Source organism: Ricinus communis, chromosome 2 (genome assembly GCF_019578655.1).
Source record: "Ricinus communis isolate WT05 ecotype wild-type chromosome 2, ASM1957865v1, whole genome shotgun sequence".
In the NCBI taxonomy this organism is placed as follows: Eukaryota; Viridiplantae; Streptophyta; class Magnoliopsida; order Malpighiales; family Euphorbiaceae; genus Ricinus; species Ricinus communis.
The window spans coordinates 8,757,240-8,778,871 of NC_063257.1; the positions used below are offsets into that span (position 1 = coordinate 8,757,240).

A 21,632-nucleotide genomic window follows, 5' to 3' on the forward strand; every position below is an offset into this window, starting at 1 on the left:
TGATAGAATTCAAGGATATTAAAATATCTCTACTTACAAGAGTAGAACTGGTATATTAAATAAAGTTAACGGTTGATTAACGAAAAAATTTAACTGAATGATGTAATAGTTAATTTTATCAAATGAAAGATGTTAAAATTAATTATTAAAAATAGAGAGACTTACTAGTGTAATATAATAAAACTCATAGACATTAAAATATTTGACCCTTTTCTATAATATAAATTAGAATTATTTACTAATGATAAATATAATAGCTTTTATTAATATTGTTATGAGATTACTGTGTTTAATGTAGCATTTTCTTTAAATTTGATTGACCTTTTAAATTTAAAATAATTTTTTTAAACAGAAAATTAAAATATCATAATTTGATAAATTTATAAAATCACATAAATAATAAAATAAAATTTTATATTATATAAAATTTAAGACTTTATATAAATACAATTAATATAAGAAATAATTCTTTACAGTTTTATTTGATAAAATATTAATAATTATATTATTAAAAGATTAATTGCATAAAAAACTGAAATATAATGATTATTTAAATGTATTATGCAATAATATAATATTAATGTTAGTTTATCTATTTGGTTAAAGCACATTTATCGTAATTTGAATGTTACATATTTGAGTTTTTATTTATTTTTTTTGTTTAGAGGCTATCGTATTAATTGTATTCAAAGCAATTTATTTATGTGGTTCTATTATAATATTTAATTTTTTTTATTAAGAGGTTGTCATGTCAATTTTATTAAATTAATTTACTCGTATAATTCACGATGGAGTCGCTAGTCCACTGGTTGGGTCAGTTAGGCTATTTCTTTTATAAAAATGAATTTAAATATGATCAAATTAGATTATAGTTTATTCTATAGATCAATCAATTCAACTGATCGATATGAGTTTAGCAATTATGATAACACTCCATAGAACAACTACCGCATAAAAGAATTTCAACATAAATTACCAATGACATAGCTATATTAGTTATTTGTGAAACCACAAAGAATCCCTTTGAAACCCTTAAAATAATTTATTTTTCATATAATTAAAAATGTAAAAATAGTCACACTAAAAAATTGGAGGAAAAAAAGGAAGAAAAAAGAGGCAAATAAAAGAAATAATAATTGTAATATCTTAAAAAGATAATTTTGTAAAGTACCAAGAGAGCAAATTTTTTATAAAAATAAATTATATATTAATTTTTTTTAAAAGGAGCTTTGGATTACATATACAGTAAATTTTATATTTAATCATACATTTGGAATCAAATAAAATTTATGACATTAAAAAGATTATAATGTAATGAGAGCTTTTAAGTATTAAAATTATTCTTTTGACTTAATATATAATTTTATTTATGAAGTAATTTTTAAAGAAATTCATATTTATGATAATATAATTAAATGTAATAATAGACATTTGTAATCAATGTTTAATTTTTCGATGTCTGAATAATTAATTATATTAAATATATAAAAATAAAGAAATAGAAGTAATACTGATTTTGGATTGGGTTTGAAGCGAATGATAAGCGGAAGAGTAAGTTGGGCGTTTTATGGTGGTGGCAACGGTGATGTTAAGGCTGTTTTGCCCTAATTCGCAAACTATAGATTTTTCTTTGATACAGCCGAATTGACTATTGAAATAGGGAACAAGGAGTGCGGGCATAAACGACATCTCATTTTAAACCGTGTGTCGTATTGGCGGCTGTTTGCTAATGGAGATGCAAGCTATTTGATATTAGTGAATTTGACCCAGTTTTAGAAGTTATTTACATTTGGACAAGTTCCAGAATTTTATTTAATCCCGCAAGTATGACATGATGGCAAAAGATATTAATAACTGGATTATCCTACAATGTGAAGTGAAGGCATCTCAAAGGATATATATACCTTCTAAACTATAATTTTTAAGTTAATAAAAAAATATTGAACTAAAATTACATTAATTAGTTTTTAATTAGTTTTTAATACGATAGTATTAGCCAAGTAAATAATAATTAATGACCTATTTGGTCCAAGATCAATAATAAAAATGAGAATGAAATAAAGTAAAAATATGTATGATTATTTTTTATATATTATTTGGTTCAGTGGAGAATGAAAATTCAATTTTATTTATCATTGACACTAATAATTATATTTAATTATTATTAAAATAATATTATTTAATTTGTTATTATAGTCTATAATAAATATAGTAAAACAACAATATAAAAAATAAAATTATTAGTTCATTCGTTTAACTATTTATAATTATTTTGAATTGACTTTTAAGTGATTAAAAGCTTAAAAGAGGAGAGAATGAGTAATTTTCATTAGTGGAAGAATCTCATTTAGATTCTAAAATAATTTCTTACTAACTAAACAATAATAAATAGAATTACTTATTCTAGTTCTTTTTCATACTCTATTATTTATCAAGCAAATCACTTTAAAGTTTTTTCCTTTCACATAAAATGATGAAAAAGTCCAACTCGAAAAGAATACACCCAAACATTATATATTCAATTTTAAATAATTAAACTATCTTAATTATATTTTTAATATTATATTTAATTTATTAATTAGGTAATAATTTTGAATTTTAGAATAGTATGTTAACTATATTTTCATAGTTAATAACATAATTAATAAATCACATAATACTTTTTTACATGTTATTTATTTTTGATATAAGTACTATGTTAATGTATCATTTTTCGTATTTATTATATAATTAATATATTAACTAATAAGTTACTTTTTAATTACACAATAATTCTAATGTGAAATAATATTTTAATTAATTTTTTTATTGTATTAACTAATAATTTATTTCCTTAATTATATAATATTTTCTAATTTCTAAAAGAAAATATCAATTATATTTATAATATTATTGTTATATATATATATATATATATATATATATATATATATATATTTCAAATAATTTTTATATTATTACATTAACAAAATTTTAAAACATAAAAAGTTTTACTAAAGTATATTCACTTAAAAACATATTAAATTATTTTATTTCAAAATATAATAAATAAATATAAAATATTAATATTTCTATTAATCTTTTTTTATAAATTTATTAAATTATTATTTATAATCAAATAATACTAAGAATTATACGACGTGGAAGTAAACTACTATTTTTCTTTTATATTCTATCATACTTACTATAAATTTGATAAATGAACCAAGTACTAGTTTGTTCATTTACGATAAAATCATCTAAGCCAAATTGGGATTTTCAATAAAAAATTTCTTAATAATTGCCATGGTTAAACCAAATGAATCAATTATTTTCTAGTATCTATTGTTAAAAGTCCATTTGTAAGTCACAAGGACCCAATTAAAATAAAATTGCAATGTCGGGGCTATTGTGACATTTAAGAAATTAGAGGTAGGCTTATGCAAATTAAAGAAAGTAGAAACCAATCTTTGGAACTACGAATATTATATAAGACGCAGTTAGGGTTTATTAAGGGTCTCTGGAGCTAGACTTGAGTAGCCGCACGATACAAGGTACAGAGCTCACCTCTTTTCCTACTCTCTCTTTCTCTCTCACACACATTCTGTGTTTGGTTGCTGAGAAAGTTTAGGAAAATGGAAAAAGCTAAACAATATCTGGCGTTTAGATCTCACTGTTAGAGCTGATTGTTATCGTTTAATTCTGTTGGAAATGGTTTAAACAAAAAAGAGTTGGTTTTATTATTTTGCATTTCTCTGTAAACATCTCTTGATGTTTCATTAAGGTTATTTTTTCAGTAGAAATTTTAAAGCATAGCACTTTGCTTTCTCTCTGTGTAATCTTTGAGGTTCAACAAAATATACGTCAATGTTTTTAACATGTTTCGTGATTTAAATCCAATAGTGTATTTTTAGGTGTTTCATGCATCTTGTTTTTTTCTCTGATCTCTTTATACTTTTATTATTTTTAAAACTATCATTATGTTTGGGATTTTGAATAATGTTAATCTTGAATTTGTTACTAATTCATAGATGTTTCGTTTTTGTGGTGGTGAAGGAGTAGGATAAGAAGATGTCTCACAGGAAGTTTGAGCACCCAAGACACGGGTCCCTTGGATTCCTTCCAAGGAAGAGAGCTTCTCGTCAGAGAGGAAAAGGTATCTCCTTTCTTATGTCATTGTTCAATTGATTAACGAATTTAAATATTGGGACTCATCTTGTATATATATATATATATAAAACTTATTTGCAGCAGCCTTTTGTTATTGGTGGGTTATGGGGGGGTGTTAGAATGAATGATTTTCTTGATTTCAGATTTATCTGAGATGCTATGGTTGTTGATTCTTTTTATCTCTTTTATTACTGCTTGCATTTAATTCTTGTTTTTCCTCATACAGTGAAGGCTTTCCCAAAGGATGACCCTACCAAGCCTTGCAAGCTTACTGCCTTTTTGGGTTACAAGGCTGGTATGACTCACATCATGAGGGAGGTCGAGAAACCTGGATCAAGTAAGCAAGTTGTTTTTGTCGAACTATCCTTATCACTTAGTGAAATATAAAATGTTAGAAAATAAGTTCTCATAAATAGGGGGAAAAACTGCAAATTGTCTCTGAATTGCCAATTGTTTTAATGATTCCTACTTTTTATGCATAAACAAAGATATGTAACAAGAATTCTTTTGTATAGCTTGCAAACTTTTCACATTCTCTCTTATGCAGAGCTTCACAAGAAGGAGACCTGTGAGGCCGTTACAATTATTGAGACCCCTCCTATGGTGATTGTTGGAGTTGTGGGTTATGTGAAGACACCACGTGGCCTCCGTTCTTTGAACACTGTCTGGGCTCAGCATCTTAGTGAGGAGGTGAAGAGAAGATTCTATAAGAACTGGTGCAAGTCCAAAAAGAAGGCTTTCACAAAGTACTCAAGGCAGCTGGAGACTGAGGAAGGAAAGAAAAGTATCCAAGCTCAGCTTGAGAAAATGAAAAAATATGCAACTGTTATTCGTGTCTTGGCCCACACTCAGGTAATATCTAGAATTTTGATTTACTATTACACTTTTTTCATCATAAGTTTTAGCTCAATGTTTGCCGTTTATTGGTTATCAAAAGATATTCACCTAGATTTTGTTCAAATTATGGATGTAGTTTTCTCTGTGTTGGCTTTTGTTCCTGCTATCTAGGCATGTTATTTTGAAGATAGATTTAACTCGTGCCTTGTATTGTTGTTACAGATCAGGAAAATGAAGGGATTGAAGCAGAAGAAAGCTCACCTGATGGAGATCCAGGTCAATGGTGGGACTATTGCTCAGAAGGTGGACTTTGCCTATGGCTTTTTTGAGAAGCAAGTTCCAATAGATGCTGTTTTCCAGAAGGATGAAATGATTGACATCATTGGTGTCACCAAGGGTAAAGGTTATGAGGGTGTGGTCACTCGTTGGGGTGTTACCCGCCTTCCTCGCAAGACCCACAGGGGTCTCCGTAAGGTTGCTTGTATTGGTGCCTGGCATCCTGCAAGAGTCTCATTTACTGTTGCCAGGGCTGGTCAGAATGGATACCACCATCGTACCGAAATGAACAAGAAGATTTACAAGCTTGGCAAAGGTGGCCAAGAGTCCCACACTGCTATAACTGAATATGACAGGTAATTAAATTGTTCCTAGAACCTCATAGGACATTGATTTTATGAACAGGTGTTAATTCTTGCTTTACTGTCGTAGTCTGAAACTTCTCTCTGGTTAATGTGACAGGACTGAGAAAGACATCACTCCAATTGGTGGTTTCCCTCACTATGGTGTGGTGAAGGATGATTATCTAATGATCAAGGGATGCTGTGTTGGACCTAAGAAAAGGGTTGTCACACTTCGCCAGTCTCTGCTTAAGCAGACATCTCGTGTGGCCCTCGAGGAAATCAAGCTCAAGTTCATCGATACCTCTTCCAAATTTGGCCACGGACGCTTCCAGACTACACAGGAGAAACAGAAGTTCTATGGACGTCTCAAGGCATAGTCGTCGAGCAAACAGATATCAAATTTTGATTTATCCTAGTGAATTAGTTGATTTACAATTTTTATGCCAGAGGTGTTTGTTTTAGACAGCTGTGCGATGGTTTCCTTATTTTGGTTGTTTGAACTGCCAAGAGCTGTGAACTATTCCTGAATTTGATGTTTCTGTTGAATTACTTGTTATTTTAAGTTGCTGAATAGTTTTATTTGCAAGGTCACTTGCTGTCGGCTTGCCATCTGTTACAGTTGGGGTGATTATGCTCTATATGGGTTCAGGATTAATCTTCAGGGCAACAATTTCTGTTTCATGATTAATACAAAGTATTACAAGGAAATTGGATGAAATTTATTAAAAAAAATTATTATTTTAAAAGTTAATTAAAGAATTCATTTTATTTAAAGATAAATCTAATTTTTAAATTTAGTTATCTCCATGGGTAATTTTTTAATGTTACCATATTGAACATTTCTTCCATATATATATATATATATATATTAAAATAAACTTTTGGCATTTTATTTGAAACCCTAAAGAAACAAAGACATGGCAATGCACTAAAAGGGGCTAAATTGAAGTACTTTATTATTTTATAAAGTTATTCTTCTTCTCAAAGTTATTGTATTACATGCATAATTAATCTCTTTTTTTTGGAAACTACATGCATAATTAATCTTAAGATACCAGCTATTTGCCATAACGATTATTAAATTCTTTTATATAATTATGAACCCTCTTTTCCTTCTAACATTTAAAAAAAAAAATCTTTCCAGAACCAAAATAATAAAAAGGATAATATATTGGGTCCCAAATATTAAATAAATAGTAATAAAAATCTGGTCCCACCACTACTCAGCTCCAAACCAAAGTAAAGCACAAATATATTTTTTATAAGGAGAGGGAGAGATAGGGTAAAATAAAAACAGCTTCGAACCGCAACAACAACATGCGTAGCAGTCGATCTATACTAGTACATCTCTTCTGATTCTCTCTCTCTCTCTCTCTCTCTCTTCAGGCAAGTCCTCTGCTTCTCTCTCTTCGCTTTTAGATTTTCACTAGCCTTTTTCTCTATGCATATATGGTCTGTTTTGCAGCTAAGAAAAACAAAAACATCTTATTGATAAACGAAGTTAATTACCTTGATAATTTCATAGCGTGAGTGCACTGTGTTAGCTCTTGTTTTATTAGATTTTGTTGAAACAATGTTTCCTTTTTGACTTTTCTCTCTGCTTCTAGGGTTTTCAGTTAAACAACAAATTTCACTTGCTCTTTTGACCGTTTTATTATTTTATTTTAATTGCTCTGATATTGATTACTACTGATTTTGTTTTTGTTTTTTTTTTTTTTTTTTTTTTTTTTACATTTTCAATTTTGTTTTTTTAAGAAATGGATTGCTTATGATATACGCGTGGATTGTTGGATACAAAGGCAATTGCTTAATTAGTTTATATTTTTGTAGCTGCTTTAAAAAGAAATTACTTGCATTGATTTATTGTTTGGTTTTAAGCAAGTTGTTGATTGAATATCGGCCCACATGTAAATTGTAAAAGTTGATGTTGCTTTGAGCAATTAAAGGGGTGTTGTTATTTGTTTTGTTTGCGAGTGGGGGGAGTTGGTATATTTAGTTGCTTCCATTTTGAGCTATGAAAGTAAGTCTTTTAATGCATTATGATTCTTTTTGTGGAAATGAAGAATTATTAAACCTGACTTGTTACAGGGTGCTTCAAAATGGCAGAACCTTCCAAAGTTATTCACGTTCGCAATGTTGGGCATGAAATTTCTGAAGTATGGTTTTCCCTCTCTGTCTCACTCGCATACACACTCTCTCTTGCGCGCGTGTGGATATGCACACATGATTATGCAATTAATAGTCCTACCTTAACCATTTTATATGGTATCTTTATGTATTCAAATTGTTATATATTTATCTCCAGAAGAATTATAGGAGTGGCATTGCTTTTTGACATTTATTACTCACTTCATAAGATTTATGTTTCCTCATTTTCTCTGTAAAAATCCTGTTAAATTCATTAATGCTAAATTTATTGACTTTTGGGTCAGTGTTTTGGCATTCATGAACTCAATGTACGAAGCACCCTTTGTGGTTTGGGAGTTTCTCATTTACAACTATGATAGAAGAAATTCAATGAACTCTAAACTGGAAGTTATTTGGAAGATTTTGACAATAGGATTTACCTTGATTATAATCAATGAAAGGGCATTGCAATTCTGATTTTTTTCCGTCTCAAGTTAATTGGGATGTTACCTCAGTGCTAGATGAAAAGTAAAAGAAATCTTTTGTATCTAGATGAATAAACATGTAGCATGATTTGAGCTACCATTTGTTTAGCCTGAGGTAATTGCGTTGCTGCTGATGACTAAGGTTGAACTCAATCTAGTTAATAAGGTAGAAGCACAGGATCATAAGTAATTCTACTTGCTGTTATATCTTAAGTAAAATTATTACTTTTTTATCAAACCAAACTTGCTACACAAAATTATTACTTGCTGACAATTTTTTCCGGAGTCAAATTGCATCTCTGTAATTGTGTAGCGGTGGACACTACAAGAAATTTTGTTAAGTCTGCCATATTATCTTGAGAATTATTATAGATTTGTGGAATGGTATTCTTATACTAGATAAGTATTTTAATACCTGATGCACCATCAACTATCCTTTGCAGAATGATCTGCTTCAGCTTTTCCAGCCATTCGGAGTGATAACTAAGCTTGTCATGCTTCGTGCTAAAAATCAGGTTTTTCTTTTCTTTTCTCTTTGATGCTGATCAGACATTGGCAATTACCTATGCATTCACTTGCAAAAGGCTTCAGCATTATCTCTACTAAATCTGCAGGCTCTCCTCCAAATGCAAGATATCCCTTCCGCCATTAATGCTCTGCAATTTTATGGAAATGTCCAGCCGACCATAAGGTGTGCCAAAATCAGATATGCTTTTTGTTAGGAACCTTGCAGCAAAAATATTTCATTTGATTTAATGTAGAATCTGCTGCTCTTAATAGCTATTGTTTCTCATTTCAACTTTTCTAACTGTAATAATTGTCAATCTTTTCTTCTTTTACTAGGGGTAGGAATGTTTATGTCCAGTTCTCATCACATCAGGAACTAACCACAATGGATCAAAATTCCCAAGGACGGGCAGATGAGGTTGGTGCTTGTAGCCTAATATGTTTAAAGAGATATCATGTTCTTTATATTTGTACATGAAGAATTTTTAATGGACCAAATATTTTGTGCAATTGTTTTTTGATTGCTACATGTCAGTTGATATTGCCTTAAAATATTGGACACATTAGGATTGTTTTTATCCGGAAGAAGGAGAAAGGATTCTTATTGTGCTTGTTCATGAACCAAAGGAGCAAAATAAGTATTTGGGTTATAACCTCTTATCTAAGTTGGGAAGCTTTTATTTGTCAAGTGTTGGCTTATAGAGGAACAAAACTTTATAATTTAGTGTAAGCTGTAAATCATCGGGGATGTTACTATAATGGATGATTGTGTCTTTGGATGACCAGCCTTTTGTATTAGCAGTTCGATTTAAGTCCAACTTTGATGGGATCAACATTATTGGTCTTACTTCTTACAATGCAATTCAAGGGATTAGAAGAGGATTGAATTAATTAAAGTGTAACTTTTCCTTCTTGGACTGCATAATATTGTCAGTTGTACTACACTCTGTAAAACTTGAATAGCAGATTTTGGTATTTTTCTGTGGCATTTGATCCATGTTATTCTGATGATGATGATGTTAATTTCTTTAATTATTAAACTGAAGAGACTAAGCATTTTCAAGTGTTTTTTTTTTTTTTTTCAGAAATACTGTCTGACATATAAATATAAATTAATTCACTATTATTGGATAATCTTGAAGCATTTTTCTGTTGAAGTTATGGACCAATGCTTTTCTTGACCTGTTTGATGTGTTTGTTTCTAAAAATTTCACATGCATACATTTTGCACCAGAATAGCATCATTTTGAAAATGAATTAGAACTTTATAATGTGTTATGATCTATAAATTTAAGCTCATCTGGTTTGCCGTTCTCATCTTGTACTTCTCATTTTTTTGCTCGTCATTTTGCATTGTGTTAAATGCTTTCAGTATGCTTTGTTATTATTCATTTGTTCTTTTTGGTTCTTCGTTTATGTAGATATAATTCTCTATGTATCTCTCTTCTCCCTATCTATGCTTCTCTATTTATTCTCTTCTCTCTCTTCTGTCTCTATGCTGGTTTGCTGTTGGGAACTCCGGATGCTCAGCCGAATCGAATTCTTTTAGTTACAATCCATCACATGCTATATCCTATTACAGTGGAAGTGCTACATCAAGTTTTTTCTCCTCATGGATTTGTGGAGAAGATTGTCACATTTCAGAAGTCGGCTGGTCAGCTTCTTCAAGTTTTCTTCTCTTTCTCTCTCTCCACTCTATTTCTCTCTCAATCTTTAATTTCCACCTAGATTAGTTCTGAATTTTTTTGGTAAGGCCTTTTTGTATGCTTATCTTTTCATGATCAGTGTCCAAATGGTCATATCAAGTATCTTTATAGTTGGACTTGTGAATAAATCTGTGTTTTGTTTTTCCTAACTCTTTTCTTTTGAGTTTTATGGATTTCTCTTATGCATTCAGAAAGTGACAGAGGCATAATGATTTCAAAGAGTTGTGACTAAGAGTTTTCATTGTTTTTAATAGTTCTTTTCTCTTTCTATTACTTCATGCTGTTCAGGTTTTCAAGCCCTTATTCAGTATCAGTTACGCCAGAGTGCTGTTGCAGCTAGGACTGCTCTTCAGGTATTTTTGCATCTGTATGCTTTGTGTGACTGTCATTTAGAATTTTTGTTTTCTTCTTGCAAGTTGCTTGATTCGGATGAATTTTTGGATGCTGCTTCTTTTTTAGGGACGTAATATATATGATGGTTGCTGTCAGCTGGACATCCAATTTTCAAAGTAAGTTACAAGTAATGACAAGATCTTGGAAATTTTATTGCTCCTTAATGCTCTTCTTTTCTCACTTCTTAATTTTTTTTATTTGAATTTTGTTATCTATTCTGTGTCTTTTTTTCTTTTGGGTGTGTGGGTTTCACAACTGGCCATGCTTGCTTACTCATGTTTACAAATGGTTGTTTCCAACTCCTTAGACTGTCTACAGAAATTCTGATTCCTGTTCTTCCTGTTGTTATTAATTGATCCATTGTATTTGCATTCCAGCTTGGATGAGTTGCAAGTGAACTACAATAATGATCGATCAAGGTGTGTGAATAGTTGAATGGGATCCCTGTGTAAACACACTTTTATCTTTCTGACAATATCCTACCAGTGTTACTAAATACTATCATCTCTCTTTGGACAGGGATTTCACTAACCCACATCTGCCTGCTGAACAGAAAGGCAGATCTTCACAAGTAGGCTCCATTCTCTGGTTTTCATTTTCTGGGGCTTGTATGTTTGTTGGTTGATAGGTGGTTTGAAATTATAGAATTCCTGTATTTTCTTTTGTCCAACAGGCTGGATATGGTGATGCAGGAGGTATGTATGCCCTTCAAGCTACTGGAGCAAGGGCAAGTGTTGAATTTGGAAGCTACATAATGATCTGCTACTCTTAGTTCTTTGTTTGTCTTGCTTGAGCATTAACTAACAGGATTTCGTTTTTTTCTTTTTCGTTTATTGCAGTTGCATATCCACAGGTTAGAACTTTATCTTCTATCTGTAATTTCAGGATTTATCTGCTGACTGTTATCACAATTTTTACCTTTTATTTTTCTGATCAATATGAGTTATACATATACAATTGTCTAAATGATGTAAAATATTGAACTCTGTTGCCAGCTTTATTGATTTGCTTTAGGATCAGCAATCAAACTCATCTGATTACTGAGATGAGGTTTCGAATTGCTAAACTTAAACATAAATGTGATGGGTGCAGTGAAAATGGATTTGAGGAAACTAAAACTGAACTAGAATATCTTTATTTTGATGTTATGTGGACATCGTAGATATCCATATTCTCTGTCATATTTCCTCCAAATATTTCGTAATGTGCCTGGTTCTGCTGGTAGAAGCATCAGATTCCCTAAGTTTATGAACATTTTAGACTTCCAGATTCTGTAATTTGTAAGTGGAAAAATATTTGTTATTCCCTCAGAATGGGGAAGAAGGGAAATAACAGGGCATGGGATGATACCTTGGAGTTTTATGTGGCTTGATTTTCTTTTTTTTGGGTGTATTTCTGGGAAGTCTACACATGCATAGACATGGCTTATATCACTTCTGCTATTAGGTATATGAGATTGCTAGGAAGTTTCATGTGATAGCCTTGTCATTTTTGTTTGGCCCTCTTTAAGATGATTGTTCCAGCTTCTTTAGTTGAAAAAGGTGTCTTAAATGCAAAAGTTATTTAGATTAGGATTGTGGTACCATTTGATTGATCATCTTTTGATATATTAGATGGCCAATGCTGCTGCTATTGCTGCTGCCTTTGGTGGAGGTCTGCCTCCTGGAATCAGTGGAACAAATGATAGGTGTACGGTTCTCGTGTCCAATTTAAATCCTGATGTAAGTTATATCTAACTCTGTATTTTTCTATGAATAATTATTTTTTGGTTGGCTCATTTGGCATTCAAGATTAAAAAAATTTCTGTGGTCAGAAAATAGACGAGGATAAACTCTTCAACCTGTTTTCCTTATATGGGAACATTGTGAGGATTAAACTTCTCCGCAATAAACCTGATCATGCACTTGTTCAGATGGGGGATGGCTTTCAGGCTGAATTGGCAGTACACTTCTTAAAGGTTTGGTTCATAAAGCTTCTTGAGCTACATTGCATTGATTGGTTGGGAATACTTGTAAATATATCTGTATGATTATATTTCATTTTCCCTTTTATTTGGCTATACTTGGCATCTAACCCTTTAAATTAATGGTTTTTTGAAATTTCAGTTCTCATTGGTGAATGTAGCTTACTCTCTAGCATTTAACTTCATTAGTTTAGTGAAAATTTTGCCAAAGTAATACTAAGTGCATATATCTTTTTTTTTCTGTTATAATAAAACAATGCATAAGAAATCTCTAGGATCTAGAGGGTCTCATGAGTATGATCAATTGTTTGTTTTATTCTTGTTTTCTTAATTTCTATTCTTTTGGTTCGTCTTTACTTGTGTTTTAAGCACTATGTACCATGTTGATTTTTCTTATCTGATGCAGTAGTCAACTCTCTTTTATCTTATTTTTATATGCCTGTCATGTAATATGAAGTGTCTATTAGAAGTTTGTGTCCCTTGATTTAAATAATATCAAGTTAAATGACTTTAGGAAAGATTTTATTATTAGTTGGTCAAACAATAATGTCTGTCCCTTAGGGTCGGATATTTTGTGTTAGATAACACATGAATTAGGAATTTTATCCCTGTTTTTTGTTTACTTCAGTCTTCCAGTTTCTCTTACCTTTCATTTACTGGATCCTACCGTTTGATGTTTTTATATGGATCAAATTTCCATTTATGTTATCAGAGTGCTAATTTTGCTTCTTGTCTTTTGTTTCATCAAATATATTAACCTGATGCTCTTCTACTTTTGGAATTCAATGGGTCTTCTAATGTGGAATAGGGTGCGGTGCTTTTTGGGAAGCGATTGGAGGTCAACTTTTCAAAGCATCCAAATATAACTCAAGGTGCTGATACGCATGAGTATGTCAATTCTAATCTCAATCGCTTCAACCGCAATGCTGCAAAGAACTACAGGTACTGCTGCTCACCAACAAAGATGATCCACCTTTCTACTCTACCTCAGGACATCACAGAAGAAGAGATTGTGAGCCACTTGGAGGAGCATGGCACCATTGTCAACACCAAGCTCTTTGAGATGAATGGGAAAAAGCAGGCCCTTGTTCTGTTTGAAACAGAAGAGCAGGCCACTGAAGCGCTTGTGTGCAAGCACGCCATATCAGTTGCTGGGTCAATAATCCGGATCTCCTTCTCCCAGCTACAATCAATTAGAGAATCCTCATAAAACAATGAATGGGGGTAAGGATTCGTCTTCCAGTGGAAATCAACTTTTAAGGATTGGTACTCAGCAAAGGATATTTAGTATGTTGGTTTCGTTGCTTGCTTCTTTTTGTCTTGTAACAGTTCATTTCTTCTATGACTGATGGATGCTCTTGTTTCTTATTTACCATCCTTCTTACTCTAATATTTGTAGCAATTATTTCTTTAGGTTTTTGTTGAATATGAGGATTCCGAGTAGATTCCTTCGTCTGCAGCAGAAATGCTCAATTTTGAAAGTAGGAAGGGAGAGTGAATGTATCATCCTTTTTTTTAGTCATGCTTTTGTATCAGTTTTGTAAATTTTGCTTATAAATTCAGGCTAATTGGGCGTTTTCTGATGTTTCTTAACCCAAGCCCAATTTGTTCTATCGTCTGCTCAGATAAGCTAAACTACTTTGCATGTCTTTCCCTCTATTCATTTTATTCTTCCTCTTCACCACCTCCTTCTCCTCCTCATCCTCCTTTGTCTTCCTCTTCTGCTGCTGCTGCTCCTCCTCCTCTCTCTCTGTCTCTCTCTTGTGTTTGTGTATTTCGTTAGCATTATCTCAGCAATAAGTTTTACTCTTAAGCAAATGATTGCAACTGACGGATTAAGAGATGAGAGTGGTTCTCCAGATAAAGCTCTTGGCAAGGGATTATTTCAGTATTTAATTCTTGTACATCACTTCCAAAAGCCTCCGTGCAGGAAATATGGTATATGAAACTGAATCATGACTGCGAGGATAGGGTCTAGTAAATTGCAAATGTTGTAAGATCCAACTGGTTAATAACAGTTGAATTACTGGTTCTTAAGGAGGATCAGACTAGTCGATTTTGCTACTCAGTTATATATAGCTAAAGCAGTTCTTTGTCAGCAAATGAGAGTACCAAGAAATCAATCCAAAAAACAATAAAAATACAGGGGTCACATATGGGTTATTCCTTGTATAAACTATCATTGCATTTCTTGGTCTGGTTGGTTCCATGCATTCCTAGATGAAGAGCATTACCTTAATCTATGCCCGGGTAGACACAAGTTGTTCGACTCCTCAACATCATTTGAGAATCTCTCCACTTGAATCTGACATGTTTCTCCCCTGATACTATTCTTGAATCTGGTATGACAGCCATTGATGATTCAACACCAGTCATCGCAAAAACTATTCTGAATCCTGCTTCCTGCTGTTCCATCTTAACCTCCTACTTCAAGCTTACAATTAACTCTGTAATTATGTTGAGCAACAAATAAATTATTTTGTCTGCATGCAATTGTATATATGGGCTCTGGGAATTGGAAATGATTCCTTATTTAAAAGGGACTGCTTTGAGAAAACTTCTGTTCCTGCTCGTTACAATTGATATTAGCAAGTTGTAAAGATGAAATTATACATGTATAATCTGCTAAGTCCACATGGTTTTCACCTTTCCATGTGGAAGTATGTTGCCTAAGCATCTAATTCTCTAAAAATTATAAACCTGACTGTCAATCATTAAATTGATGAAACAAAAAAAAATGCCCAAGTGGATGAAATAAGCAACAATCGGGGGAGACATCTGTAAGTTCTATAATACATCAACAATTACCATTCTTCTGTACTTTCATATGATTCTGCTCATAGGAATCCTATTGCTCTGATGAGGAATCCTTTCTATAGAAGTGATCAATTGCGGCATAGTCATACCAACTGAAACAATGATCTCTGCATCACAAGGGACAGGTGGGGATCAACAAAATTCAAGCACACAAAAACATGCAGCAAAAATAGTTGAAAGAGTTGGGCACCAAAAAACTCATGAATAAGTGAGTTCTGACATTGCCATTGTCAGCTATGCCCTCTGTTTGATGTTAGATTCTGATACTTTATTGCATTATTGCTAAGACAGCAAAAAAAAAAAAAAGAAAAGATAGAAGATTTATGGTCACTATGAACTCAAGTGACAAGTTGAATGACAGTCAATTAACATTTTCGCTGTGGTTTCCCCACTCACTATGAACATGGATCTAGAAGAGACAACACATATTATATTGGTAAAAGTGACCTTTGAAAAATATAGAACACAATATGATAAGAAAATACAGAAGATGTGTGTTTGCTTTAAATATTACTTAACTACTGTTGTTCCTTGTACACAAAGCTATTACTTCTTCAGCATTATTTTTCTAACAATTGATGCACATAGATGGCAGGTTGGTGGGAAAAGAATCCAATGTTTAACAATACTGAAGACAGTTAGGTATATGCATCCATATAAAGACCTCTTGCTCTTCCCATATGCATATGCATTGCAAGGGATCAAACAATTTCCACTAGCACATATGAAAATGTGTCACATTAAGAGAATCCAGAGTTCCGGACTTCCTTCTTGTAAGTCCTAGAGGCATTTCACTATGAATTCCAGCGGCCACAATTCAAATATGAAATTTTTGTGTGTTAGTTGAACTCATTGATATCAGAATTCATGCACCATTAAGGAAAAAGTCAGAAACCAAAATATTTTTCCACAAATATTCAAGAGTTTTGTAGCAAAACACACAGCAGATATCAACTGAATCAAAAATAGCAGGAAAAACCAAACCTATGCCTTCTCGAATAGACAAGTTTGGTCTTATGATCTCCTCTGAATTGACAAGAAATATGTCACCAATGTACAGATGGTTTGTTGGGACATAAACGCTGCATAGCTCTTCATCTCCATCATCTCTCTAGAGTAAATCAATCATAAAAACATCCTTAGGAAAGAGCTCAAAGACATCTACAACTAATGTGAATCAACATTATCCTAATTGTCTTCCATGATGAAAAATGAAAGGCAGATATTCTACAATTTGAGATTTAGATGACTACTGCAGAAGGAACACTTTTCATCACAAAAGCAAATGTTCTACAATTTGAAATTTAGATTACTACTCCAAAAGGAATACTCTACTATTTTAACTTAGATTTGAGGAATCTAAAATTTTCAAGAACAGATAAGTGATTGTCTAGGAATTGCCCATGGAACTCGTTAATGATGGTTATCTTGTCAATTTCCATTTATGAAAAATTTCAGTGGAAGCTAATACATTGGATTACATTTGGCACACCTGCAATACATTACCTTTAATTTACTTTTTCCAAGTCTGTCTCTACATCTTTTTAGTTCAGCTTAATTATGAAGGTAAAAATCTATCTGCTAAGCATGAAAATTTCTTCAAGTGAAATCCAAGTATTCACAAAAGTAACCTTCCAAAATTATATTATCATAATCAAAACATAACTCCTCAAGGACTATATTAAGCTGCCACAATCTTTTTTAATTACAAATGAGTAGAGAAGTGGTTTCCTTTTCCCAAGACAGTGGCTTTACAAACGCAATTATCTTTTTCCCAACAAAGCAATTAAAAAGATATGGTACATCCTCTAAAAGGTAATGCAAAAGAAAAGATCTCTCGAGTTATTTCCTTTCTCTCTATTCTGATTCTGTAGTGTCAGACAAGCTGAGCAGGTTGCATTAGTTATTTCCTTGTACGTTCCTACTTTTAGATATCTATTGTTAAACAAGCAACTATGTTTTTTAACTGCTCTCCAGGTGGTTCTGAAAGCAAGTTTAAGCAAATTATAAGAGATATACATATTAAACTTAGAACTAAAACTCACCTGAAGGATGACAGATGATGTGATGAAACCGAATGCATATTCACCATGTCGCGGATGACGAATAATAGCAACCTCTTTAAAAGCAGTTGTATTTTGGTCTGCAAGAGAAAATGAAGATTTATCATTGCAATAAGTGGAGCATATGAAAGTTTAAGTCTTTAACTTCCTGATTCTTTCCACGTCAGGGATACATAATATAAACAATCAAGATGAAGCATCAAAATATATAACTTAAACGATCATAAAATCATCAAAGTTTTCCAGACTAAGAAGAAATTACTTGATATAACTTTACTTATTATACAGTCATATTCAAACAAAATAAAGCCCATTATGTATTTGAAGGCATATATAAAGCAACTCTAAGAAACTATTAAGTTCTCATTAATCCATATCAATCATGTCAAGCTCGTCAAACAAGATATCTGCAGTTTTTGGGGAGGCTGTGGGATGTAAATTGTCTAGAAGACCTAGTTACTACTCATTTCTTTTAAACTTGCAGAAGAAAATTAAAGCTAGTGATAATCCTAATGGCATTTTGTGCTAAACATAATGCTCATAGTCTAATTACGTATCCAGTCAAATCTTAAACTGTTGGTACAGATAAGTATCACAGAAGCAATTGATATTAAAAATTAACTGACTTGATAGAATACCCATCAACAGCGACCAAAATAAAGGTACAACAAGCAAGTACAACAAGATATAGAAGGCCAAACACTGCATCAAATAATAAAGAATGATAATTTATGCTAATGCCATCGCAGAGTGGCCTCCCAAAACAAAGAGAGTAAATTTCTTCTAATATTCACTTCCATCTACCAAGGACTGGAAGAATTGGTATAAAAATATAGTTTCCAATCCCAATGAGAAAGTAATTGATACATATTCAATGACTGGTGCCATGATATCCCCCTTGTGCGATCAATCATAAATTCACAAGCAGCATAAAGGCAAACAATCAATGATTTTTATGTCAGATGAAGTTTCCAATCAGTCTCCTCCACCTGAAGTTCATTGTTTATTTTGAAAACAGAAACTGACTGGGCTATCTTGATTTAACCTCATTGCTAGACATTCTTGGGACATATAAACTAACTTAAATCTCTTACTTGAACAAGTTTGTCCCTTTCTTCATATTCAATGATAACGTGGCTTGCTAATTTTGCTTATGATGTCACTAACAAAAGCACTGGCACCACTGAATGTGGCAATTTTATTTGCAACTCCGCTCATTTAGGTGTTCAGGCAATACTAGAATAGGAAGCCTCCTACTACAATGGATCATTGCATCTTCACTTCTCTATGCCTAGCATTAGGGAAAGGCTTTAAAATGAGAAAAGAAAAGTAATAAAATAGAATGACCAGATTTAAATTTGCTCTCATGAGCATTTCTTGGAAACTTTTAGTTATTTCCACCAGAAAAGCAAGGAATAAGAACTAAGAATTTATAAGATAAACAACTAGTTAATCCATGACTACTCTGAATTGTAATGTGAGCAAAATAAATGAAAGAATCACCAGGAGAAACAGCAGCACTAATTTGTTTGGAAGCAGAATAAATGTGCTTCATAAAAGGCATTCGCTTAATGAACCATTCACCAACCCAGAAAACAGTAGCACCCATCCACGAAGAAGCAAAGACACCGACAAAGAATATGAAAAGCAATGAAGTAACAAACCCAAGACCTGTATCGAAACAGCAAAAAAAAAAAATTCATCAAGATATAATAGCCAAATCAAATAATAAAACACTAATTAGAGCTGCAAAAGCTTACCAAAGATGTCAACACCAAGTTTGGCATAAAGTGGACTAAAGAAACCATCAACAAATTGAATAAACCACCATGTCACTAAAAAAGTAACAGCAACAGGAAACAGAACCACACTGCAAAATTTTCAAACAATTATAATCATCAACAAAAAAATGTTCAAGAAAAGAAAAAGAAATTCTTTTTTTTTTAAAAGAAAGCCTTTACCATCCAGTCATGAACTTCTTTGAAACCCAACTTTGAAGAACAGCATAACAAGCCTGATGTAAATTAAGCAAAGATCTATTAATTTTCGAAAAATTAAGAAAAGAAATTCCTTTTGGAGAAAGCAAGAAACTTTAACAAAAGAATCAAGAAAACAAGAAAGAAAGTCTATTAAAACCTTGCGAGTAGAAGAATTAGGGGAGCTGGGAGGAGATTTTGGGATATCATCTGGGTCTGGATCACGCCGAGTTAGTCCTTGACTCAGTGAACTCGACGTTGAATCTTTGTTATCTGCCATTTTTAGTTATTGAGTAGTATTCTTCTTCTTGAATGTTAAAACTGTCTTTCTTGGTTTTGTTGGCTGAAAAGCTTGACTTCCTTTGATCTCTGATATAACTGTATTACACATCTACACCAATCCAGTTGAAATGCATGTTTTTTTTGTCGGTATTACAAACTTGACCTTTTTTTTTTCTGAATTTTGTTTTTCTTTTAAATAACTTTCAATTTAAAATTGTCTCTGCAAAACAATGAGAGCATTCAAAGACAATAAACAATAAAGCTTTCCTGAAACAGGGACACACCAAATTTTTAAAGTTAAATATAATGTATATTTTGTGAAATAAAAAATAAAAAAATAAAAAGTATTGTAAAATAAAAATAAAGAAAGAATAAATAAAAAGAGAAAGGAGAGTAGTTTTTTTATATGTATATATGTATGTATGTATGTGTTTATATATTTACGTGTTTCATTTCATTGATTGTAATACTTATTTATACGTGTAAAGAGTTACAGAAATAGAGTTCTATTTATACAAAGAAATTTATCTATAAACATCATGATAGACATCTAATATAATCCAAATATTATCATAATATTCCCCTTTAATGTCTATTACAATGAATATGCCTTGTTAAAATCTTATTAAAAAAAATCTTAGTGAAGGAGAAAGAGTACATTATTCATGTAGAAGCTTGCGTCATAACAAAACTTCGTTAAAAATCTTGCTAGAAAAATCCAATGAGACAAAACCTAAGCTAAGAAAAAAAAGAGTACAATGCATCAAGATCTCCTCCTCATAAAAACATGACTTCTAACAAATATTTCTTAGTCTCGCATGCCAATTTTGTTCACCAACTTCTCAAATATTATTGTAGGGGAGTGCTTTTGTAAACAAATTTGTTAAATTATCAATAGATCGAATTTGATGAACATCTAAAATTCTTTATTTTTGAAGTGTGTGAGTGAAATTTTTTTTTAGCGAAATATACTTGGTTCTATCTCCTCTTTTGAGTTAGGCAATACAAGCAGGATTACCTTCATATAGTACTATTGGACTTCCTTTATCAAATGGAAGATCATATGTTTCCTTGATATGTTGGATCATAAATCTCAACCATACGCATTCTCTACTAACCTTGTGCATTGCCAATATTTCAATATGATTAGATGATGTGGCAGTTAGAGTTTTCTTAGTAGAACACCAAGATATAGCAGTGCCACCTATATGTAAACAAGTAACCCATTTATGATTGAGCTTTATGTGGATCATATAAATATCCAGTATCTGCATATCCAATTAATTCTAACTTCGAGTCTTATGGATAAAATAAACTCATATTTGATGTACCACGTAAATAATGATAAACTTATTTCACACTGTTCCAATGTCTTCAAGTTGGTGAGGAACTATATCTTGCTAGCAAATTCACAGAAAATGCTATCAGGTCTTGTACAATTAGCAAGATACATTAATGCTCCAATAACACTAAGATATGGTACTTCTAGATCAAGTATTTCTTCACCATCTTTTCGAGAAAGAAAATGATCCTTTTTTACATTCTGGTGTCTAACAATCACTGGAGAACTCATTGGATAAGATTTATCCATATTAAAATGTTTCAGTATCTTTTTAATATAAATTGACTGATGAATAAAAATCTCTCCAAATAAATGTTAGATCTGCAAGCCAAGATAAAATTTTGTTCATCCCAAATCTTTCATTT

The 21,632-nt window shown here is 31.8% G+C and overlaps 3 protein-coding genes across 5 annotated transcripts; 2 read left to right on the top strand and 1 right to left on the bottom strand.

Annotated features, from left to right (window-relative positions):
- Window positions 1-3,403: 3,403 nt before the first annotated feature.
- On the top strand, window positions 3,404-6,197 carry LOC8283169 (60S ribosomal protein L3-1). The gene is made up of 6 exons (XM_002524256.3): window positions 3,404-3,533; window positions 4,036-4,135; window positions 4,376-4,486; window positions 4,697-5,001; window positions 5,209-5,618; window positions 5,725-6,197. Exons 2-6 carry the CDS (start codon window positions 4,051-4,053, stop codon window positions 5,981-5,983), a joined length of 1,170 nt encoding a protein of 389 aa, XP_002524302.1. The 5' UTR covers window positions 3,404-3,533; window positions 4,036-4,050; the 3' UTR covers window positions 5,984-6,197.
- A 646-nt stretch (window positions 6,198-6,843) lies between these two features.
- On the top strand, window positions 6,844-14,400 carry LOC8283170 (polypyrimidine tract-binding protein homolog 3). Of its 2 annotated transcripts, XM_048371145.1 has the most exons (16): window positions 6,844-6,992; window positions 7,695-7,762; window positions 8,662-8,733; window positions 8,833-8,909; window positions 9,062-9,143; window positions 10,256-10,379; window positions 10,720-10,784; window positions 10,891-10,940; window positions 11,202-11,243; window positions 11,344-11,395; window positions 11,498-11,519; window positions 11,664-11,677; window positions 12,438-12,545; window positions 12,638-12,781; window positions 13,596-14,011; window positions 14,202-14,400. In XM_048371145.1, exons 2-15 carry the CDS (start codon window positions 7,706-7,708, stop codon window positions 13,995-13,997), a joined length of 1,311 nt encoding a protein of 436 aa, XP_048227102.1. In that variant the 5' UTR covers window positions 6,844-6,992; window positions 7,695-7,705; the 3' UTR covers window positions 13,998-14,011; window positions 14,202-14,400. The 2 variants fall into 2 exon arrangements, with proteins under 2 accessions (XP_048227102.1, XP_048227101.1); XM_048371144.1 differs by having other exon boundaries at window positions 13,596-14,400.
- Window positions 14,401-14,820: 420 nt separating this feature from the next.
- Window positions 14,821-20,185, bottom strand: LOC8283172 (protein LIKE COV 2). Of its 2 annotated transcripts, XM_025158284.2 has the most exons (8): window positions 19,804-20,185; window positions 19,629-19,681; window positions 19,428-19,537; window positions 19,171-19,338; window positions 17,650-17,747; window positions 16,589-16,715; window positions 15,596-15,711; window positions 14,821-15,234 (listed from the first exon to the last, which is right to left on the bottom strand). In XM_025158284.2, exons 1-7 carry the CDS (start codon window positions 19,921-19,923, stop codon window positions 15,611-15,613), a joined length of 777 nt encoding a protein of 258 aa, XP_025014052.1. In that variant the 5' UTR covers window positions 19,924-20,185; the 3' UTR covers window positions 14,821-15,234; window positions 15,596-15,610. The 2 variants fall into 2 exon arrangements, with proteins under 2 accessions (XP_025014052.1, XP_002524305.2); XM_002524259.4 differs by lacking the exon at window positions 14,821-15,234 and having other exon boundaries at window positions 15,303-15,711; window positions 19,804-20,181.
- Between the last annotated feature and the right edge of the window lie 1,447 nt (window positions 20,186-21,632).